This window comes from Calliopsis andreniformis, chromosome 7 (genome assembly GCF_051401765.1).
Source record: "Calliopsis andreniformis isolate RMS-2024a chromosome 7, iyCalAndr_principal, whole genome shotgun sequence".
Taxonomy (NCBI): domain Eukaryota; kingdom Metazoa; phylum Arthropoda; class Insecta; order Hymenoptera; family Andrenidae; genus Calliopsis; species Calliopsis andreniformis.
This window is the reverse complement of record NC_135068.1, coordinates 11,271,039-11,290,921: the sequence shown is the minus strand read 5'-3', so window position 1 is coordinate 11,290,921 and position 19,883 is coordinate 11,271,039. Positions and strand designations below refer to the sequence as shown.

The following is a 19,883-nucleotide window of genomic DNA, read 5'->3' as shown; positions in this document are numbered from 1 at the left end:
TTCGAAAGCACAGATCTGAACCCCACGTCTCTCACTGGCAGCGAAGGCGCAGGCACCAGGCTCGACACACGCGGACACTGGGCTTAAAACACTTCTCGTTGCACACTGCACTCCCGCTGGTCGGCCACGTGGAAGTGGCAACACAATGGGCTCGGTTCGCGAAGATTCCAGGTAACCTCGCGGGGAGGGCGAAGGTACAGGGGACGCGGGTCGCGGCAGGCCGATGTTGCTGTCACTTCGACCTCGGGCAAACTGGCACCAAGCGACGCTGCTCGCCGGGAGGTGCGCATGCGTCGCGGAAGCGTTGCCCCCCTGCACGGGACATGGGCGTAAGTTCAGGGACTCGTCGATACGGCAGGGGGGATCGATGGTAGGCTGGTTCGTGTCTGAGACGCGTCTGTTTGTTTCTACTGCGACGCCGCGCGCCACTGGGCCGAAAAACGCGATACAATTAGGACAATTAGCCTGACGATCGCTGCAACAGTTTCTGTGTCGTGTGGCCCGCGAACGCGCTGGGTTCATTGTGCGGCAGACGGATGAATTGTCTGCTGCTGCCACACCATCTCGAGATACACGGATTTCCAGAGAACAGTTTTTTCAGTGGGACTCTAATACTACAGGGAAACAGTTTTTCAATCGAAAGCAAGGATATCAAATTAGTAAAAAATATAGTGGTCTTTGACTGCAATAGAAAATACCATTAGAGTGTTTTACAATTGCAGAAGCTTTCTAAACAATCCTTTTTCGATTCAATATTTCTTGGAAAATATTTTTAAATCAGTTGGTATTCCTGTGAATTTTTATTATATTATTATGAAATGAAATTTGAGAAGACAGTAAAGCTGTCGAAAGGCTGTTCGATATTCGAATCTCGCGGCACTTCATATAATGGATCTCCCAGCATAATTACGCGAGTAGTTAGTTAGAGATCTAAAGATGACAATGCTACATGCTCAGATCTCGTTAGGAAGTTATAACCATGTTTGCGTTACAGCGAACCTTTTGACTAGTTGGTCTAGCGTAACAGAATCCATTTGACTGTTTGCTAACATAACTGGATATTCAGTGCATGTTCTCATTGATTATTTTGTAAACACTATCTTATTGTGTTCCATCGTACATGCTCTGAGCGAAAGCTGCTTCGTAAGAGGTGGGTAGATAGGCTACCACGTGAAAACGTCGAAACAGCCTCGCGACGAGGATAATGGAAATTAATATGCACCTCGGTCATAGAGCTCCATGGCACAAGATATTTCCATTTTAATCATTATCGCTGGGCGAGAGATATTTTAAATCGTGGTAGCCTTCCGTCTGATCCTGCTACAGTATATTATGCGCGGGGGCGTGTGCATCGCCGTCCTCGTCTGTCGTTCTAAATCACGTAGATGATCTCGATGAGGGGGAAGAAAATTGGAATATCGGCTAAGTAAGAGGAGCAAACTTTATAACGAGAATTTCTGGGAAGAATGACTACAAGCGGTCGGTTTCTTCGCAAAGTTTCGCGATGTACTTGAACTCGTTTTCATAGTTTACCGCGCAGTTCGCCTTGTTAACAGACTTCGATGCGTGTTGGGCTGCCTTTTAAAAACAGAAGGCGTCTACGCTGCTGCGCGAGTCGAATTACAAAAATTAGAGAGACTTTGGGATCTGATAGAACGAAGGGTACCTGAAATTCTGGGATTGGATCAGGTAAAGAAGTTTTATTGGAATCGCGGGAGAACCTGAATGCTTGGAATTTTTTGGAAACGTAAATTTCAGGTACCTGAATTCTGCGGCACGCGAAAGTTTCAGGTACCTGAAATTTATTTCGAAATCTCGAAGCTCCAGGTACCTGAAAATTATTTCGATGCCTTATACCTTCAGGTACCTGTAATTTATTTCAATACCTGAAAGCCTCAGGTACCTAAACTCGTTTCTTTCGGTGTCTGAAATTTTCGCCACCTGAAATCATTTTCTTCTACGTTAGAAAATTTATCTACTTGCAAGTTTCAGGTACCTGAAATTTATTTCCACGCCTCAAAGCTTCAGGTATCTGAAATTTATTTCCACGCCTCAAAGCTCCAGGCACCTCAAATTTATTTCTGCTCCTCAAAGCTTCAAGTACCTGAAATTTATTTCTGCGCGCCAAAGCTTCAGGTACCTGAAAATTATTTCGACGCCTCAAAGCTTCAGGTACCTGAAAATTATCTCGATACCTAATATCTTCAAGCACCTATAATTTATTTCAATACCTGAAAGCTTCAGGTACCCAAACTCATTTCTTTCGGTGTCTGAAATTTTCGCCACCTGAAATTATTTTCTTCGACATTAGAAAATTGATGTACCTGAAAATTTCAGGTGCTCCACATTATTTTCTTGGGTACCTGAAATTCGCAAACCTTCGATTCCTTGCCCTCACGCCTCGAGGTCGCCAGCACAGGCCTAGACAGAAGAGAGGAAAATCGATGTGGTGGAAATGAGGGACAGTAGGCTTGGCAATCTTGAGAAACGAGATCGTGGAGGGTGTAACACAGCTCCATCGTATCGTTGCTGGAAGGTGTTATCGCGAAAGCTGTCGAGCGTGGCCGTCCTGTACGGCGAAGTTTACTTAACGTCGAGATAACGAGGCCGAGAGTGCCTCTCGGACGACCCTTCATGAATTACTGACTTAATTCTTCCGGGCACGGAGGTGTAACGCATTTAACATCGTCCTCGTCGCGTCGTCGTTCTGGTGCGTCAACTTTGCCAATGCTATTAACTCGTATCCTAAGGCTAGCGTCAGCCTCTCGTCGCCCTCCTAATCGCAGGGCGCGTCAGAAGCCCTGCGTGTTGTTGCTCCACGAAAGCAGTGCGTAATTCAATCAACCCTCCTTTACACGAGACGCAACCCCAAGCTGTCGCGTCTTCAAAATAATGGATCCCACGAAACATGATATTTTCTGAACACGCTCCCGTCAGCCTCGAATCCCCTCATCAACATAGTCTAATCAGTCTACACAGAGGAACCCTTCCCTATCACGCGTCGATGATGAACCGAATGGCATTCAATGGCGATGGAATTCGATCCCATTAGAAGGTACGTCATTTTCCTGCCATCAGAAACTAAGAAGGCAGCTGACTGTCACGTGTTCGCGGTGACGTCGACGTCACTCTTAGGAGCGTCCTCGATTTGTAATGATGCATAGGGAGCATCTATAAGCTTGCCAGTCGTGTCGCGCCGACCTATGGATGATAAATCTAGCCACTACGAGCGTTGGATTGCCTCTGCTGAATCCTTGAGCCTGGCGTGCTAATAAATCGAGAAGTCAGTGCATGCAGGGTGATCTTGTGGCTCGTCAAAGGTGGAGGCAGTTCTCGCAGGTGGGGGTGAATGTCGCATGATGCGCGCGAGCTGCAGATATACGCGGGCCATTTCCGAGATTGCGTTGAAAACGATGCAGACCTGAGGCAGAAGAGATTGTAACATATGGCAGTCTTTAAAGTCCCAGGTGCCTTTCTATGGACTCAGCGAGACACCACGAATTTCAGTTGAATCATGCTCTAATCAGACCCACAGAAATCAGTAGAGTGTGTCCCAAACCAGACACAGAAGTGTCAGTAAAATAATTCGCAAGTCAGACACAGGAAATGTAGTAGAATAAGTCCAGAGTCAGACATGGAAAAATAAGTAGTATTAGATGTAAGATAGGCACAGAAATATAAGTAGAATATGTCTAGAGTCAGGCAGAAAAGATCAGTAGAATTAGACCTGTCCTAGGGACAGTAAAATAAGTACCATTAACTTTGAATAAGACATAGAAGAATCGCTAGAATAAACGTTGAACAAGTTGCAAAAAAATTCAGTAGAAGAAGCCCAGCATCAGACACAGAGAAACTAGTAGAATAAGTCTAGAGTCAGACACGAAAAAATCAGTAGAATAAGTCTCTAGCCAGACAAAAAAATGAGTAGAATAAGACCCGAGTTAGACACATTTCAGGCGTTTTCTCGACAAACTTATCTTCATTTTCCTGTCATTTTAGCAAGTAGAATCATTCCACAAAATTTCTGACACTTATCTACTCTCTATCATCACTTTTCTTTTCCTCTTCTTTTCCATTTTTTCCTTTCCTTGGAACTGCGAAGCTCTGCTATCACAAGATCAATGAATACGGCTCGTACATGGCTCGTGGATGTCGCATGATGCTCACGAGTTGCAGGTATACGCTGGCCATTTCCGAGATTGCGTTCAAAACGCTGCAGACCTCGGGAGATCGTAACGTATGGTAGTCTTTAAAGTCCCAGGTGCCTTTCTGTGGTTGATTTATTAGCTGGTAGAAGTGGGTCCAGATTTTCACTTTTAATCAATCAACGCAGGCTCGAGAACAGGAGGGAGCGATTTTCTAGGAAAATTAAAAGACTTTCCTGTGGCGAGTCAGTAGACGAAAAAGGGTGAAGGAAGATCTGTGGCGAAATCGCGATTATGATTCACTGTGCACGCATCATCAAAAGGGAATTTCACTGAATTCAAATCGTTATGACTTATTCATTCCTGTTAAAGTACCCTGTCCAGTGGATGTCGCGCAGGAAAAGAAGGGAAGAGGGACTGGAGGAATTTATCTGAACGAGGTTCATTTTAGACAACCTACGGCCCTACCATAAGGACAAAGGACCTGTCCTGGAAATGGACAGCTCTTTACGAGGTCTTCTTGGTCCTGTCGTCTAGCATCACAGGGAGCCCTTCGATCGATAAGAGTTTGAAGCTTCCACAAATCTGCTTATCACTGCCGTCAAATTTTGACGATCCTTTTACTTCAAAGAACCACCTACCATAAAGCGTCCCTTCCGTAAAAAAACCTTCTTCCTTAAAAAACCATGGCGAAAGGGACCATTTTCAGAGCTAATTTAAATTTCAACAGACATATCAATTTTAAATATACAGGGCGTGCCAGGCTTAGGCTGTCAGTGCATTTTATGGGACTGGACAGGAAAAGAATATCGTCTTAAACCTGTACCACTCTGTATAATTGTTATTAAAAGACTTACTGAAACTCTGACCTCCACTTTTCTATCATTCAACGCCCCAGCCAATGCACTCCATTCATCAAAAATTTTTCCCTCCTCGTGAGCAGCCTCTGTGCTCAGCTCGTAAATTAATTTCGTCGCGTGCGTTCAATCGTAGAACGTCTCCCGACTGTCTCATAAATTCGTCCAGCTTCAGCAGACAACGCGGAGGAAACGTGGCCACGAAACTGGTCCTTCCTTCCGAAGGTAGTTCATCGTCGTTGTATCGAGTGTTTCGCATAGCCGAGACAGGAACGCCATAGAAGCATCGAACAAAAGAGAGCCTCGTCGCGGGGCTGTCACAGCTTGGAACTTTTTCGTTCGTCCCTCGATCGTCCTGGGAGATTGGAGATCCCGATCCTATTCGAGGTCTTTCAATCTCCATACGAATTAAACTGAGATGTAAGAGGAGGGAAGGTAAACTCGTAAACTGGTAGGGGATTAAGCACATGAGTGAATGGGCAAAGCCCAGGGCACTGAAAGAAATTCCATTTTCGCTGGATTAAGGTCCGAAATCGCTGAGAACGCGTTTATGATTCGTCTGAAGCTCATCTGCTTTGGTAAGCAATGGCGCAAGTGTTCCGACAGAATTTCGACAGAGACCAAATTACGGGTTTAAAATTTAATCTCTTAGCTGGGGAGCGAGTTCCCAGTCTGCTCGTGGTCTGAAAGGAAGCAGGGTAGAAAAGATAAGGCATGGCAAGTTGGAGGACGTCGCCTGGTGACTGATTACGTCAGAGGTTTCGTCCTGATCGAAGCAGCAAGTTCCACGTATTCCTCTCTAATATTCCTGCAATCTATCAAAATCTTCCGACATGGATGCTGGTTTGACACCCCCTGCCGCAGCCCCTCTGTCAAAATCTGTCTTTGTTTCACCCTCCCCACGAAGTTCCTCGAAGTTCTACATCCCCGAGAAGAGCAGGAGAACATTTTCATTTGGTGTAACACTCGAGGAATAGATTTAAAAGTAAAATGTACTGAGTACATTCCGTGGAACAGCCGCGGGACTCGATAGTTTCGCGCGATCGTCTCCAATAACTGTTTCCCATCGAGAGAGGCGATGGTTTCGTTCTTTACGGCTGCGTTCGCTTCAAACGATCTCCACTCGGTTCTCGTTTAAGTTATGAAAACACTTTTGGAAGCTGCACGCATTCCAGGGTCGTGGGGAGGGCTGCAAACGAGATTTCGTCCCCCTGGCGCGTCTCGTTCTACCCTTGGTCTGTATATTATCGTGGAGCGAAGTCATGAAGTGCTGCGTCGAGATTACAGCAGCGGCGGGGCGTGCAGGATATCATCGGCGATCAGGAATATTTTCCCTCGCAATTTATCGGTATTTGTTCCGCTCGTTTCCGTATGAACGGCGATTCCGCGGTTCCATTCACTGCTGGGAGCATAAATGGAGCAACTAGGCGAACTGGCGAGTTGGCGTTCGAAGCAGAAAAAGGAAGGGAACTGTTAACATCGAGGCTAGTGCCGTGAGAACAGACTGCTGGGTAATTATACAGTGAATAATAGGAAGGGAAGCAGCTAATCCTGGAAAAATCCGCAGTGAATGAAAGCTTTTCTTCTTCCTTTCATCCGTCGTTTAATACTACCTGTTACGTATACTGCTTCCGCTGTTTCTCTCGAGTAATTGGGTTGTTTCGTGGACGCGACTACGCTTAAGCGAGAATAACTGCATGAATGTTTGGAAAAGACAGTACTTTTATGTTGACTGATATTTTAAGAGTATTTTAGAAAATATCTCAAAACAAAATTCGAAGAATTTGCTGAGATAGAAAATAAATAATCAGACACAGAAAATTCAGTAGAATAAGTCTAGAGCCAGACAGAAAAAATTAAGTAAAATGAAGTCCAACTCGGGCACAGAAAAATAAGTAGAATTAGCCTTGAATAAAATAAAGAACAATCATTAGAATTAACCTCGTGTAAGACACGAAAAAATCAGTAGAATAGTCTTAGAGTCAGACACAGAAAATCGGTAGAATTAACCCTGCACTATGAATAGAAACACAAGTACAATTAGCTTTAAATAAGATATCAAGAAATGAGTAAAATAAACCTCAGATACGACACGGAAAATTCAGTAGAATAAGTCTAGAGCCAGACAGACAAAATTAAGTAAAATGAGGTCCAACTCGGTCACTGAAAAATAAGTAGAATTAGCCTTGAATAAAATAAAGAACAATCATTAGAATTAACCTCGTGCAAGACATGAAAAAATCAGTAGAATAGTCTTAGAGTCAGACACAGAAAATCGGTAGAATTAGCCCTGTAGTATAAATAGAAAAACAAGTACAATTAGCTCTGAATAAGATATCAAGAAATGAGTAAAATAAACCTCAGATAGGACACAGAAAATTCAGTAGAATGATCCCAGAGTCAGACACAGAGAACCAAGTAGAACAAGCACAGAAAATTCAGGGAAATAAAGTGAGCCACAGAGCCGTATCGAAACGAAGAAGCTGCACCTATCCTAATCTATGGTATTCGAAACGGTTCTACTCCTTAAATAAACACACGCTAGTGAAATTACCTTATCGATTAATTCATCGAAGAGGCGACGTGGTCCCCCAGAGAGTCCATAGATCAAAGAAGGGGCTAATAAAACTAAGTGAGGAGGTTCACGAGGGATTTTCCATGGATTAGCTCTATCTTCCGCCGTCTGGAGAGTGCGTTTTTCCATGTAGCTATCGTTTCAACATGTTGAATATACGTGCACGATCTTCGAGCTACACGGGAGTCAGTTGTTTTCCTGGGGATAATCCCTAGGGCGTTTTACAAGTGCTGCATTATTTTCCGTCAGCGGGCGAGACAGGTTTTCCACGGGGCGCGGAAACGCTTCATCCCCTAATACCCATCCCTTATTTTCCACCCTCTCGCCGACTGCGCGGGGAATCAATGCAATTTTCAGCTCCTCTAAGTATCGTAAACAGAACGTGAACCCAGCACGCTCCGCGGAACAGTTTCCCGCGCGTTCGTGAGAGGGTATTGCTCAATGCCCGATAGCTCGATCAATGAAACATCCCTCGACAATTAATTCCCCACCGCGGCTGTGAAAGCTCGCGTCTACAATAATTAAATGGTCGAGAACCCATGAGAGCGCCGTTTAAGGGTCCCTCGATTGTGTGAGCGTGCACAGAGTACACGTGCACGCCTGGAGATGTGTCGATGCTTGAATTGCGCAGCGATTGAACGTGGCTGAACTTCAATCAGCGTCAAAATTCAACTATTCCAATCCTATCGTTTCGTCGGTTCACCGTCGATTGGGCAAATCAAACACGATTACCTGGCGCATGCCTGTCCTGCTCCTCTAATCTCGTCAACGGTGAAATCTCATCAGCTGCGGCTTTTTGGGCCGATCCGATGTTTCAACTGAATCGGTTTCGATGACTGATAGCCAAGACTGCTGACCTTCACTTTTTACACACTGTCAGGAAGCGAGTAGAGTGTGTAAAATGAGATCAAAGTTAGGTGTGAAAAAATAAGTAGATTAAGCACCGAGGCAGACACACAAAAATCAGTAGAATATGTCTCAAATCAGACACAGAAAAACTGCCAAGTCAGACATAAAAGTATCAGTAGAATAATCTCAGTCAGACATCACAAATTTCAGTAGAATCGTGCCCAAATCAGACACACAAAAATCAGTAGAATATGTCTCAAATCAGACACAGAAAAACTGCCAAGTCAGACATAAAAGTATCAGTAGAATAATCTCAGTCAGGCATCACAAATTTCAGTAGAATCGTGCCCAAATCAGACACACAAAAATCAGTAGAATATGTCTCAACTCAGACACAGAAAAACTAGTAGAATAAATAAAAGACTTAATATACAGATTTTTAAATACGTTTCTATTCCAAAAACTCGAGAAGAGAAAAAAAGGTTCTCAGTTTATGGACCCACACCCCCTTCTGACCTTGAAGAAAATGTAAAAAATTCCAGCCTGCAAGGGGTGGGTTAAAAATGAAGTATTCAGAATAGTGAGTTCTCGTGGAATGGCTGTGACTCGGTCTGAAGGGATTGCAACCGCGAGGAGGAAAGTGGAACACGTTCGATCTCGATTTCCAGGAAAGAACCGATGGCGAGGCCTCGACGAGCAGAGGAGCCAGAGAAACGTCGAGGCGGTGGTTATCGGTGCGCGGAATCTTGTAAAGTAGGTAAAGTATAACACGGTGGGGGCGGGGGCATAGGAAGCTTGAAAGAAAGCACCACAGGGTTCCTTTCTTCCCGCCCCTTCCTTTCCACCCAGTCTAAGAATCCGGCGTTCCTTGTCAAGATCCCCCATCGATGCCTCGGATTTGAATGCTCGACAATCCAGGCACGAACTCTCTGCGTCACACTCCGTCGAGTTTCCTCCCCTGCGTCGAATCTCTTTCACCTCTTTCGAGGCCCCTCTGTCTTCCAAGGCTCGCCCTCCTTCAATGTCTTTTGTTTCTCCCTTCGTGGGAAATCTCGGTCGTATCCGCGATATATCGAAAGACTGGGCGGCGCCCCCGATGACCCCGCTGGGCTCCTCGCTCGTGATTAATTCGTCCCCTGGCGAGAGGGGGAGGGAAGTGGCAAGAGGAGGGAAAGAAATCTTGCCCTGGCGAAGGGTCCCTAGTCAAACTTTAAAGGGAACGTCACTGGGGCTTTACAAATCTTCTTGGGGGATACCGAAATTCGACAGCAGGAAAATTAGTAGAATAAGCTGTGAGTCAGACAGAGAACTATGAGTAGATATCAGTCAGGCACAGACACAAATTTCAGTAGAATATGTGCCAAATTACACAGAAAAATATCAGTAGAATAACTCCCTAGTCAGACACAGTAAAATCAGTAGAATAAGATTCGATACAGACATCGAATTTCGTAGAATCACTAGAAGCTCCCCTCCAGACACACAAGTTCAAACAGAATATGTCTCGAGTCAGACACAGAAAGACCAGTACAAATACCCTTGTCCTAGGCACAGAAAAATCAGTAGAATAAACCTAGAATAAGACGCGAGAAAATTCACTAAAAGAAGCTCTAAATCAGACACACAAACTTCAGTATGACACACACAAAAATCAGTAGATTAACACCCAAGTCAGACTACAACATTTATCTTCATTTTGCTGTTATTTTAGTAAGTAGAATCACTCTACCAAATTTCTGACACTTATCATCTCACACCATCTATTATCACTCTTTTTTCGCTCTTCGTTATCATTGTTTCCCTTTCTTAAAACTGCAAAGTTCTGCCATCAGAAGATCAATGAACTCGGCTCGTACATGGCTAATAAAATCGAGCAGAATAAATGGAAAAGGGTCTGCAACCTTGATCGAACCCTGCGCATCCAGCGTGGGATTTCTTTCTACCTCCTCCTCAACCTAATTTACGCTCTCGAACTTTCCTCCCGCTGTTTCACCCTTGCTTCAAATTCACCCCAACTTCCAGCAACTCCTCAGTCACCTTTTTCCCGCAGTTTAGAACTATCTGGCAAATTAGCTCGCTGCAGCATCGATGCCTGTCTCTTTCTCAGTTGACAGGAAACAAGCTGGAAGATTAGGTCCCCCTCACACGAGGGCAGAGGAACCTTCACGAGGATTTTGCAATGGTAATGGCAGAGGGACGCGACGAGGCTCGCATTCCAAGTGAATGGCGTCATAACTGTGAAAGCAATTATTTTTCTCGATCGATTGTTTCCCCTGCCTGTGGGAAAGTATTTGCTCGAAGGGAGAACAAACTCGGCGATTTCCTGTAGGAGGGACAAGTCAGCTTGAAACACGGGTCAGTTCCCCAGGGATTGGCATGCATCACGACTGTTTACGCTGCTCAAGGTATTTGTCTTCATCTCGTGGTCCCTTATCCTAATATCGATAGCCCAAGAATTACTATAACTTGCTATTCCAAGCATATACAGAATATGTACAGACTACTGACCGAAAAATGCTTGAATGGAAAAAATACAAGAAAACTAGCTCCCTAAGTAACACAATGTTCATTAACGTGCCTCCTGAAATATTCTTACTCGAACAGCTTCCCCGCGCACTACAATCATCTTAATCTCAATAAACAACAGAGACTGAGAGCCGTGTTTCGTTTAAGCCAAACACTTCCAGCTGCACACAGTGTATACTAATTCCATTAGAGGGAAATGTTTGACTTTGTTCACCGTGCAAGTATGGGAAAGAACAGAGTTGTCCTTTGCTCACATTCTGCAGAATTTAATTGTTGTTGAGAGGAGCTTCTTTTACCAGAATCTTCTAAATACTGCAAGTTATTAATTATAATACAGGGATTTCGCGTAGCGAGTAATATGTAGGGTGATAGTGCAATTAATGAGGCAATGTGATTCAACATAAAAAAATAAATTGAAAACTTAGAATAGAAAAGAATATTTTTCCATATGAAGATCGATTTTAAGAGACACAGAGAAATCAGTAGAATACGTCCCCACTTGGGTTCTTAAATTGGGACTCAATTCAGACACAGGAAAATCTAACAATAAATTAGACACAATCTCGTCTTATTTCAGTATGTAAAATCACCCTTCAAATTTCTGATCACTGACTCTTTCTATCGTAAAATGGAAGAACATTTAAGACAATAAGTATCCTCATACTCTTGTATAGGGATCTACTATACCAAACTGTGTAGTTTTAAAAAATCACCAGGTTTTGCTTATCAATTTCTGGCAGCCCTAACATCATCCTTTCCTTTCATACATTCACTCTATCACTAAATAACATCTCTAATAAATGGCAGGTTTAATTAACCCTTCTTTCCCCAGGAAGTTAATCAAACGTTAATAAGTGTTCAGCCCGCGGCTCGTTCGCACGTGCACCGAAATATATGGATAGATCGGGAAATGCTGCTCCAAAAATAAAAGTTTCAGCTCGCAACGCAGCCGCCCGGCGGCGCTTCTTTCTCCACGCTCCCGATTTAATTTTAGTACGTACGAACTCAGTTTGCTCACAAGTGCCATCGAGGCGAAGCTGAGTTCGCGTACGCGATATTCGTGATACAACGTCTGCTCAGAGTTTCAGAGCGTTCATCCGCGAGAGCTGTAAAGCTGAAACAGAGTTCCATCAATTTTTTTTACAAACTTCTGTGACACCATATTACACACGTCAGTGACTCACTTAACACACGTGTTCTCGAAGAGGGCCTCTCGAAGGTATTCGACTTTCCAGTTTAATCCACACTGCAACTATCGAAGGCACGAGAGCCAAGAGAGACGTGGTCCAAGAATACACGCGTTGCTCGAAGCAAGGCCAGCCAGAGGTTCAATAGCCCAACAAAAGCAGGATTTATTTCCACATCCCCTCGAGTCGAGGCTCGATATTTCTCAAACAGCAACAGCCACCGATTCCTCCAATTACAAATCCGTTTTCTGAACCGTATTTACCGCGGCGGCCATTGGGGGCCAGCAGAGTGTGACAAGCCACAGACTATAGTTCCCTAATGGCGTCAGGTTCCAAGCCGCGGAGCGAAAACATTCGCGCGAGTTCACGCGTTTTCCCGATTCAATTCTGCGCGGCGCGTTCGAGAAAGCGCGAGCCCGCCAGTAACGTCGTTTGCCCGCATGCAAATCGCGTTAGGGGATCGATAAACGTGTCACGTATCCATAAAACTCCGCGGCGGGGTTGTTAAAAAAAGGAATAATGATAGGAAGAAAGAGGAGGGGGGAGGAAAGGGCGACAGAGGGAAACGCCAAGGGAGATTTACCCGACCGACAATTAGTCAGGATGTAAATCAGGGGTATTCATAATTTAACGCTATTGACCGCTTTTAAACGCGCGTTAAAGCAGCCCTGGCTTCAGTTCACGGTGCATAATCCAGTTTGCCGTTTCACGCAGCTGCAGCCAAGAGTTTTTTCCTAAATTTCGTTGAATGATCCCCGCGAGGGAGCTCTTTCGACGCCTCCTTTCCGCGAGGCGTGAATGGAGCAAATTGAAACTTTTCACCATTTCGTTTCTTCCAATTAATTTGTTAGAGTAATTGTTTCTCCACTTTGTGGGGGGGCAGTTTGCAGCCCGCGGAGGGAATAAATTACGCAGAGAGCTTCTATACTCGTTTCGCTGATCGACTGTGGGGGAGTTTAGGTGTTCTACTGTGTAGACTGAAAGCATAGTCTTTGGAACTTTGTAGAAGGAAAACTGTTCGAGTGATTGGTCTGATGATTTATGTACTAGTTTGTAGAGGAAGGTTGTCGAGTTTGGAGTACTGAAATATTTGGCACTGCAGGGTGGTGATGGAATATTTTGATTGTGTTAGAAATAGTGGAAGAATTAGACTGCAGTCAGACACAGAAAATTCAGTAGAATTAGCCTTAAATTAATGAAACATAATATAACCGATTTTTTTTAAATATATAATAAAATGTCAGATAAGTAGCTTTTTATAAATCTGACATCAGTGCAGTCAAAGTAGCTGGTTTCCTAAACTGGATCACTGAATTGCATTATAAAATTGATCAAGTTTCCTTAACGTCAAGTTTACAAAATATATTACATAGGTGTTAGTATACTTAATTTACAGAATCTCATTAAAAGTCCACAATCTCCAGAATATTTTTTTAACTTCGTATCTACTACTCTACACAGTATACAAACCTCCTAAGATTTATGCAACATTTTATGCACTTTATCTTATACCCTTCCTTCACTTCTCCACATAAAGTAAAAAACCACTCAGAATCCTTTTTTCTCTTTGGGTTTTAAAATGATATTACTCCCTACACTGAAGTAGTCCAATGGCTACAACTTTATTATTACTCAATATTTCTGTATTAAAAAAATTAGGCAGTATAACACGATCTGTATAAACTAGTAGCTGAAGCTGCAGATCTGTCACTCGAATAGTTTTCGTTCAAGAAAATTCCAAAGATACGCCACATTTTCTGTCGTCTACGTAGCATAACTTCCTTAAATGGCCATAGAAACCTGATTAATTTCGGTGTTGAAATCTTCCTCGAAGGAAGTGGAGGAACTTGGCGCTCTGGCGCGGACGTGCGCGGAGTTTACCAACAGAGCTCTATTTGGGTCAAAAATAGAGCGCGTGCACGGCTCGCTCTGCTTCCTTCTCTTTCTCCCTTTTCGTGTACGTGCGTTCACCCTCCTTCAGCCCAAGAATATCTCGGGGAACTGCGTTAGGAGCTCCTCTCGCCTTCAAGACGGTCACCGTGGCAAAGAGAAATAGTGAAAGTAGAAAATCCCTTCAAACGTGACACTCCTGAGTTATATTTAGTCTCTCGTATTAGAATTACGATGGCACAAGGCCTGAGCTAGGGGTCTAGATCCTATCTCCTAGGATCATTAAAATGTAATTCCCTTCAACACGATTCTGACTAGCTGTTCTTGTAACTTCCTCAGTGAAAATTCTTGAACAATCTATTCGACAAGCAACGAAGAACCTCGACGAGTTCTGATCCGCGAGAAACGAAGGACATGATCCCAATCCATCGTGGGCAGAGATGGTGAGCAGGGCGAGGACCAGGAAATCGGCGACGAAAATGTGAGGCACGCGCGCACGTGGTGCCAAAACTGACTGGAAACGATTTTGGCACGGCTCGAGAGAGATCGTGCGCCTTTCCTCGGCCAGTGGACCGACGAAATAGTGTCGCAAGTGAAAGCCAGGGAGGCGAGGGACGCGCATCCGGTGCAGGGACAGAGGCAGCAAGGACAGTGAAAAATTATTTTCGCTGCTGGTTCCTCGCCGCGTGGCTGCCCGAAGCGTTCCCGCGAAAACTCATCGCCACGCTTGCTCGCCATCGAGCAAATAATAAATGTCGAAGATGCTGCGACTGGAGCTGGTGGGTCTCGTCCTGTTGGCCTGCACCCAGATTCTGACGGAGCACCGCGACTTCTACGAGGCGAGGACGCAGTATGGCTACCACTCGCGTTTCCACGAGCCTCCAGATCGCGTGAGCAGGGAGGTGCGCGTGAAGCAGGGTCGCCTGCGAGGGATGGTGGTGCAGCCGAGGACTAACCACGACCTGCAGCCAGTCGACGTTTTCTTGGGTAAGCGTGGAGAGTTTTATGGAGGGCAGCGTTGGGTAACGATTCGCAGGACGAGGGCAATGCTGTCTGTAATTTCATTGGAAAGGGGGAAATGTTAATGGGGGTGAACTGCTGTTAAATGTTTATTGTGTACACAGGGGGAAATATTTATTTTAATTCACTCTTAGGCGCAGGCAGTCAATAACAGAGAATTAATTATTTTCCGCTGGAGAATGAAAATAAACGTGTACCTTTCTGATAAAAGCGTCGAATGAAAAGAGGAAAATAATTGTATGAGGTTGGAGTGCAAAAACAAGTTTTTAACGAAACTCGGAGTTCTGGCAGGCCCTATAATTGGGAATATATTATATTCCATTAAAGAATTAGTACAATACGATCATAGTCACACGAAAATATTAGTAAAAGAAAGCCCGAGTCAGAGATAGAAAAATTAGTAGAATAAACCCCGAGTCAGACATAGAAAAACTAGTAGAATAAGTACAGAGTTAGATACATAAGATAATTGGAGTAAATTGAAACGCAGAAAATCAGTAGAATAATCTCTCAATCAGACACATGAAAAATTAGTAGAATAAGCCACGAGTCAGACATAGAAAAACTAGTAGAATAAGTATACAGTTAGATATATAAGATAATTGGAGTAAATTTAAACGCAGAAAATCAGTAGAATAATCTCTCAGTCAGACACATGAAAAGTTAGTAGAATAAGCCACGAGTCAGACATAGAAAAACTAGTAGAATAAGTATACAGTTAGATATATAATATAACTGGGGTAAATTTAAATGCAGAAAATCAGTAGAATAATCTCTTAGTCAGACACATGAAAAATTAGTAGAATAAGCCACGAGTCAAACATAGAAAAACTAGTGGAATAAGTACAGAGTTAGATACATAAGATAATTGGAGTAAATTGAAACGTAGAAAATCAGTAGAATAATCTCTCAGTCAAACACATGAAAAATTAGTGGAATAAGCCACGAGTCAGCCACACAGAATTACTGGAATGGTTTCCTAATGAGACACTAAAAAATCAGCGAGATAATCCCCTAATCAAAGATACAAAAATCAGTAGAATAAGCTTCTCTAGTCAGACCCATTTCTCAACACTCCATTCCTCTAAAACGAAGCCTGAAACACATCATTCTTAATTTTCATCCCATCTTGATACATAGATTCATTCTTCACACTGCTGTTAAACACCCTCTATATATTCACCCCTTACCCACATGTCCCTTCATATAATATAATACTCTTTCATTGCAGTGTCCCACGATCCCCTCACTCTCTCCCATGGTCCCCTTAAATAAACCAATCCTAACTGCTGCAACAGAAGGAAGCCAAGGAAATTTCCTCCCCTTCTCTACCCCACGCCAAAGCCTCCCGAAGCAACTGTCCAACCCAGCTAATCTCCGCGGTTTCAATCGGAAGCGTTCCGCGGTGAAGAAACGGAGGACGGATCGGTGCCAAGGAATGTCAGGGGCTTTCGTAGAACTCGGGAAAGTGCACGGTCGTCCGCGTGGCGGACGTGCGCGATTGTACGAGCGTCGAGCGTGCACGCGCGGCGGAGGGGGAGCAGAGAGGGGGGCTCGGCTGTTCCCGAAATAACCGGTACGGTTCTCGTTTCGAGGCCTTTGACGTATCGGGATTCTCGAAGCGCGGATACGCCGCGGTAATGCGGCAGAGGAGCTGATGCAGCTACGGGGAAACTTTCCCTCCGCCAAAGTTCACCGAGCATCGGCAGACGGAAGCTGGAAATCGTGGCGGGCTATCGTTCCCCGGTTGATAGGGTTCGACTGCGGGAGGGCGGGGGAGGCCATGATTGGGCATGAACTTCGGAACTTGCCGCTGTAGGACGTTCCATGATGATTGTGGACGAAACTCGATAGGCGTGATTGACTTCTAGGAGACTGTGATAGACCTGGTCTTCTTATTTTTTTGAGAGGGTGCAGGGGAGGGTGCGTAAATACAGGGTGCTGGAGAACAGGTGTCAGACATCTTGAGGAGTTTTTTTGGATTTGGAGATATTGAGTGGATGTTCAAGATGTGAGGTGTATAGTTAATTTTCCTGCGTTTGAATGAGGTCTCGTTCTACTGAACCTTTTGTGTCTGATTCTGGGCTGAATCTACTTAATTTTTCTGTGTCTGACTAGAGGCTTATTCTACTGATTTTTCTATGTCTGGTTCAGTACACTTTCTACTTATTTTTCTGTAACTAGCTAAAGGCTGATTCTACCAACATTTCTGTGTCTGACTAGAGGCTTATTCTACTGATTTGTCTATGTCTGGTTCAGGGCATATTCTACTTATTTTTCTGTAACTAGCTAAAGGCTGATTCTACCAACATTTCTGTGTCTGACTAGAGGCTTATTCTACTGATTTGTCTATGTCTGGTTCAGGACACTTTCTACTTATTTTTCTGTATCTACTTAAAGGCTGATTCTATTAACATTTCTGTGTCTGACTAGAGGCTTACTCTACTGATTTTTCTATGTCTGGTTCAGGGCATATTCTACTTATTTTTCTTTATCTACTTAAAGGCTGGTTCTACCAGCATTCCAGTGTCTGACTAGCGACTCACTCTACTGATTCTTGTATGTCTGTTCTCATTCTACTTGCTCGTTTAAGTAGAGCATTAATTTTTCTCCAATCAACGACTCTGACAATCCCACGTTCTCGAGTTATCCCGTGAACGTTCATGCAGATTCGTTCTATTAGTTAAGACCTGGCTGATCACGCTCTAATTTTGGGCCAGGGGAGCGATCCATACGTTTCTAATTCCGCCGTCCGCAATCAAGCACTTCGATCTGTACCGCCCACTCAGACGACTCGCGATTTAATATTTTACGTAGAAACCGACAGCCAGGGAATCCAATTTACCCTGGAATTGGATAAAATGGATCGCCGTGATCCTTGCCGCCAAGGTGGAGCGTGTTAACACGAATGCTGGACGAACGCGATCAATTTAATCGATCCGCCGGTCCAATAAAACTTTACGGTGATTGCCTCCGCGACGATTCGCGCGAGATCATCTCTAGCCGAGCTCTTTTCGCTAACAATAAGAACTCTCATTCGCCCATGAGAGCTTCCATTGATATATTGGATATTGACCGTGAATGCTCCGCGAAGAAGGAGAATATTTTGTCCTCGGTATTGGATGCTCCCTGTGCCACTGACAGGGGAATTAAATGCTGCTAGGAGGACGTCACACTTACCCCAAATGCTCAACACAATTATTTCTGAACAGGGAAACAATGGAAATAATGATGAACAGATGAAACCTTAATGGGCCATCTCAGAGCTTCTCTTATTTAAAAATCAGTAATCGTCATACCAGTATTCTAGGGTTTAATATCACAATTTTCTTGGTACTTCTTAATTTATTGTACCACGGTCACTAAAATTCATAGGAAAATACAGAAACAATGGAAATAATGATGAACAGATGAAACCTCAATGGGCCATCTCAGAACTTCTCTTGTTTAAAAATCACCAATCGTCATATTAGTATTCTAGGGTTTAATATCACCTTTTTAATTTGTTGTACCACGGTCACTAAAATTGATAGAAAAATACAGAAACAATGGAAATAATGATGAACAGATGAAACCTTAATGGGCCATCTCAGAACTTCTCTTGTTTAAAAATCACCAATTGTCATATTAGTATTCTAGGGTTTAATATCACCTTCTTAATTTATTGTACTATGGTCACTAAAATTGATAGAAAAATACAGAAACAATAGAAATAATGATAAACAGATAAAATTTGAATGGGGCTTTTTGACAAAAATCGTCACTCGCCTGAGGTTAATGGAGAATCGATCGAGTCCGCTTCCACAGAAAGCAATTACGAATTGATAATTACAGTATCCCGCCCCTGAATGTTCCAGGAGTGCCCTACGCGGAGCCCCCAGTGGGATCCCTAAGATTCTCCCCGCCGCGATCGCCAGAAGCCTGGCGAGGTGTTCGACAATCCCTGGAATTCGCCCCCGTGTGTCCCCAACTGGTTCCGAATCTGCGTGACGAGGTGAAACCAGTTCGTTACGAGTACAGAGAGAAGCTGCTGTCCTATCTGAAGAACCAGAGCGAGGACTGTCTCTACCTGAACGTCTACGCGCCGCACCAGCCCGAAGGTAAGTGACTCCCCAAATGGAGATTAATTGTTTCGAAGATCCTCGGGCTCTCGATGCCGCACGAAATCGAGTTCTCGCTGCTCGAAGACTAGTTAGGTGTTTCGAACGTGTTTTACGAGGACGAGGGGCTGGCTCGTTCGGCCGAGGAGTTAATGAGTTCATGGGGCATCCAATTTAGGGTCGAGGCAGGGGCTGTAATGAAAGTATTCAGCTGAGGCATTAATCGAGAACGAGACGCTGATTTCTCGGGCCCAGCTTACGACTTACGACCCTGGGAAATATACCCCTGGCTTTATTGCTGTTTACGATCGACACGTTATGGCTATTTGATAACGCGGTATCGTAACTTAGAGGAGATTCGTGTTCAATAATATTGTGGCAAGGAGGCGACCTACAGGGCCGCGAAAAGGGGATGCTGAGCTTCTCTACTCGGTTAATAGCGTTTCTATAAGGACTTAGCCTTAAGTGAATTGGTGGCTCCGACAGGAGACGTACAAACACCAGATTATATTTCATACGAAGATGTACTTCTGAGGAGTTTACGTGTACTTCATTCTCCATACTCAATTCTAGAAGTGAACATGAAATGAGATGAGAAGTATTTAATTTAGCCTAACACAGAGATAGCCTGGTCGTTTTATGAATCATAACATAAAGGGACGTAATTCTGATACCCAATCACTATGAATCGCGTTTCGATCATAGCAAAGCTCTCGAACAGCGGGGCATTGACG

General features: G+C 44.0%; 1 protein-coding gene across 1 annotated transcript in view; it reads left to right on the top strand.

Moving 5' to 3' along the window:
• The first annotated feature begins 14,781 nt into the window (after positions 1 to 14,781).
• The window catches only part of LOC143181361 (uncharacterized), a 58,647-nt gene continuing 53,545 nt past the window's right edge, over positions 14,782 to 19,883 (top strand). The window contains exons 1-2 of the mRNA XM_076381742.1: positions 14,782 to 15,016; positions 18,907 to 19,149. Coding sequence (XP_076237857.1) covers positions 14,782 to 15,016; positions 18,907 to 19,149 — 478 coding nt within the window. The remainder of the gene's footprint in view (positions 15,017 to 18,906; positions 19,150 to 19,883) is intronic.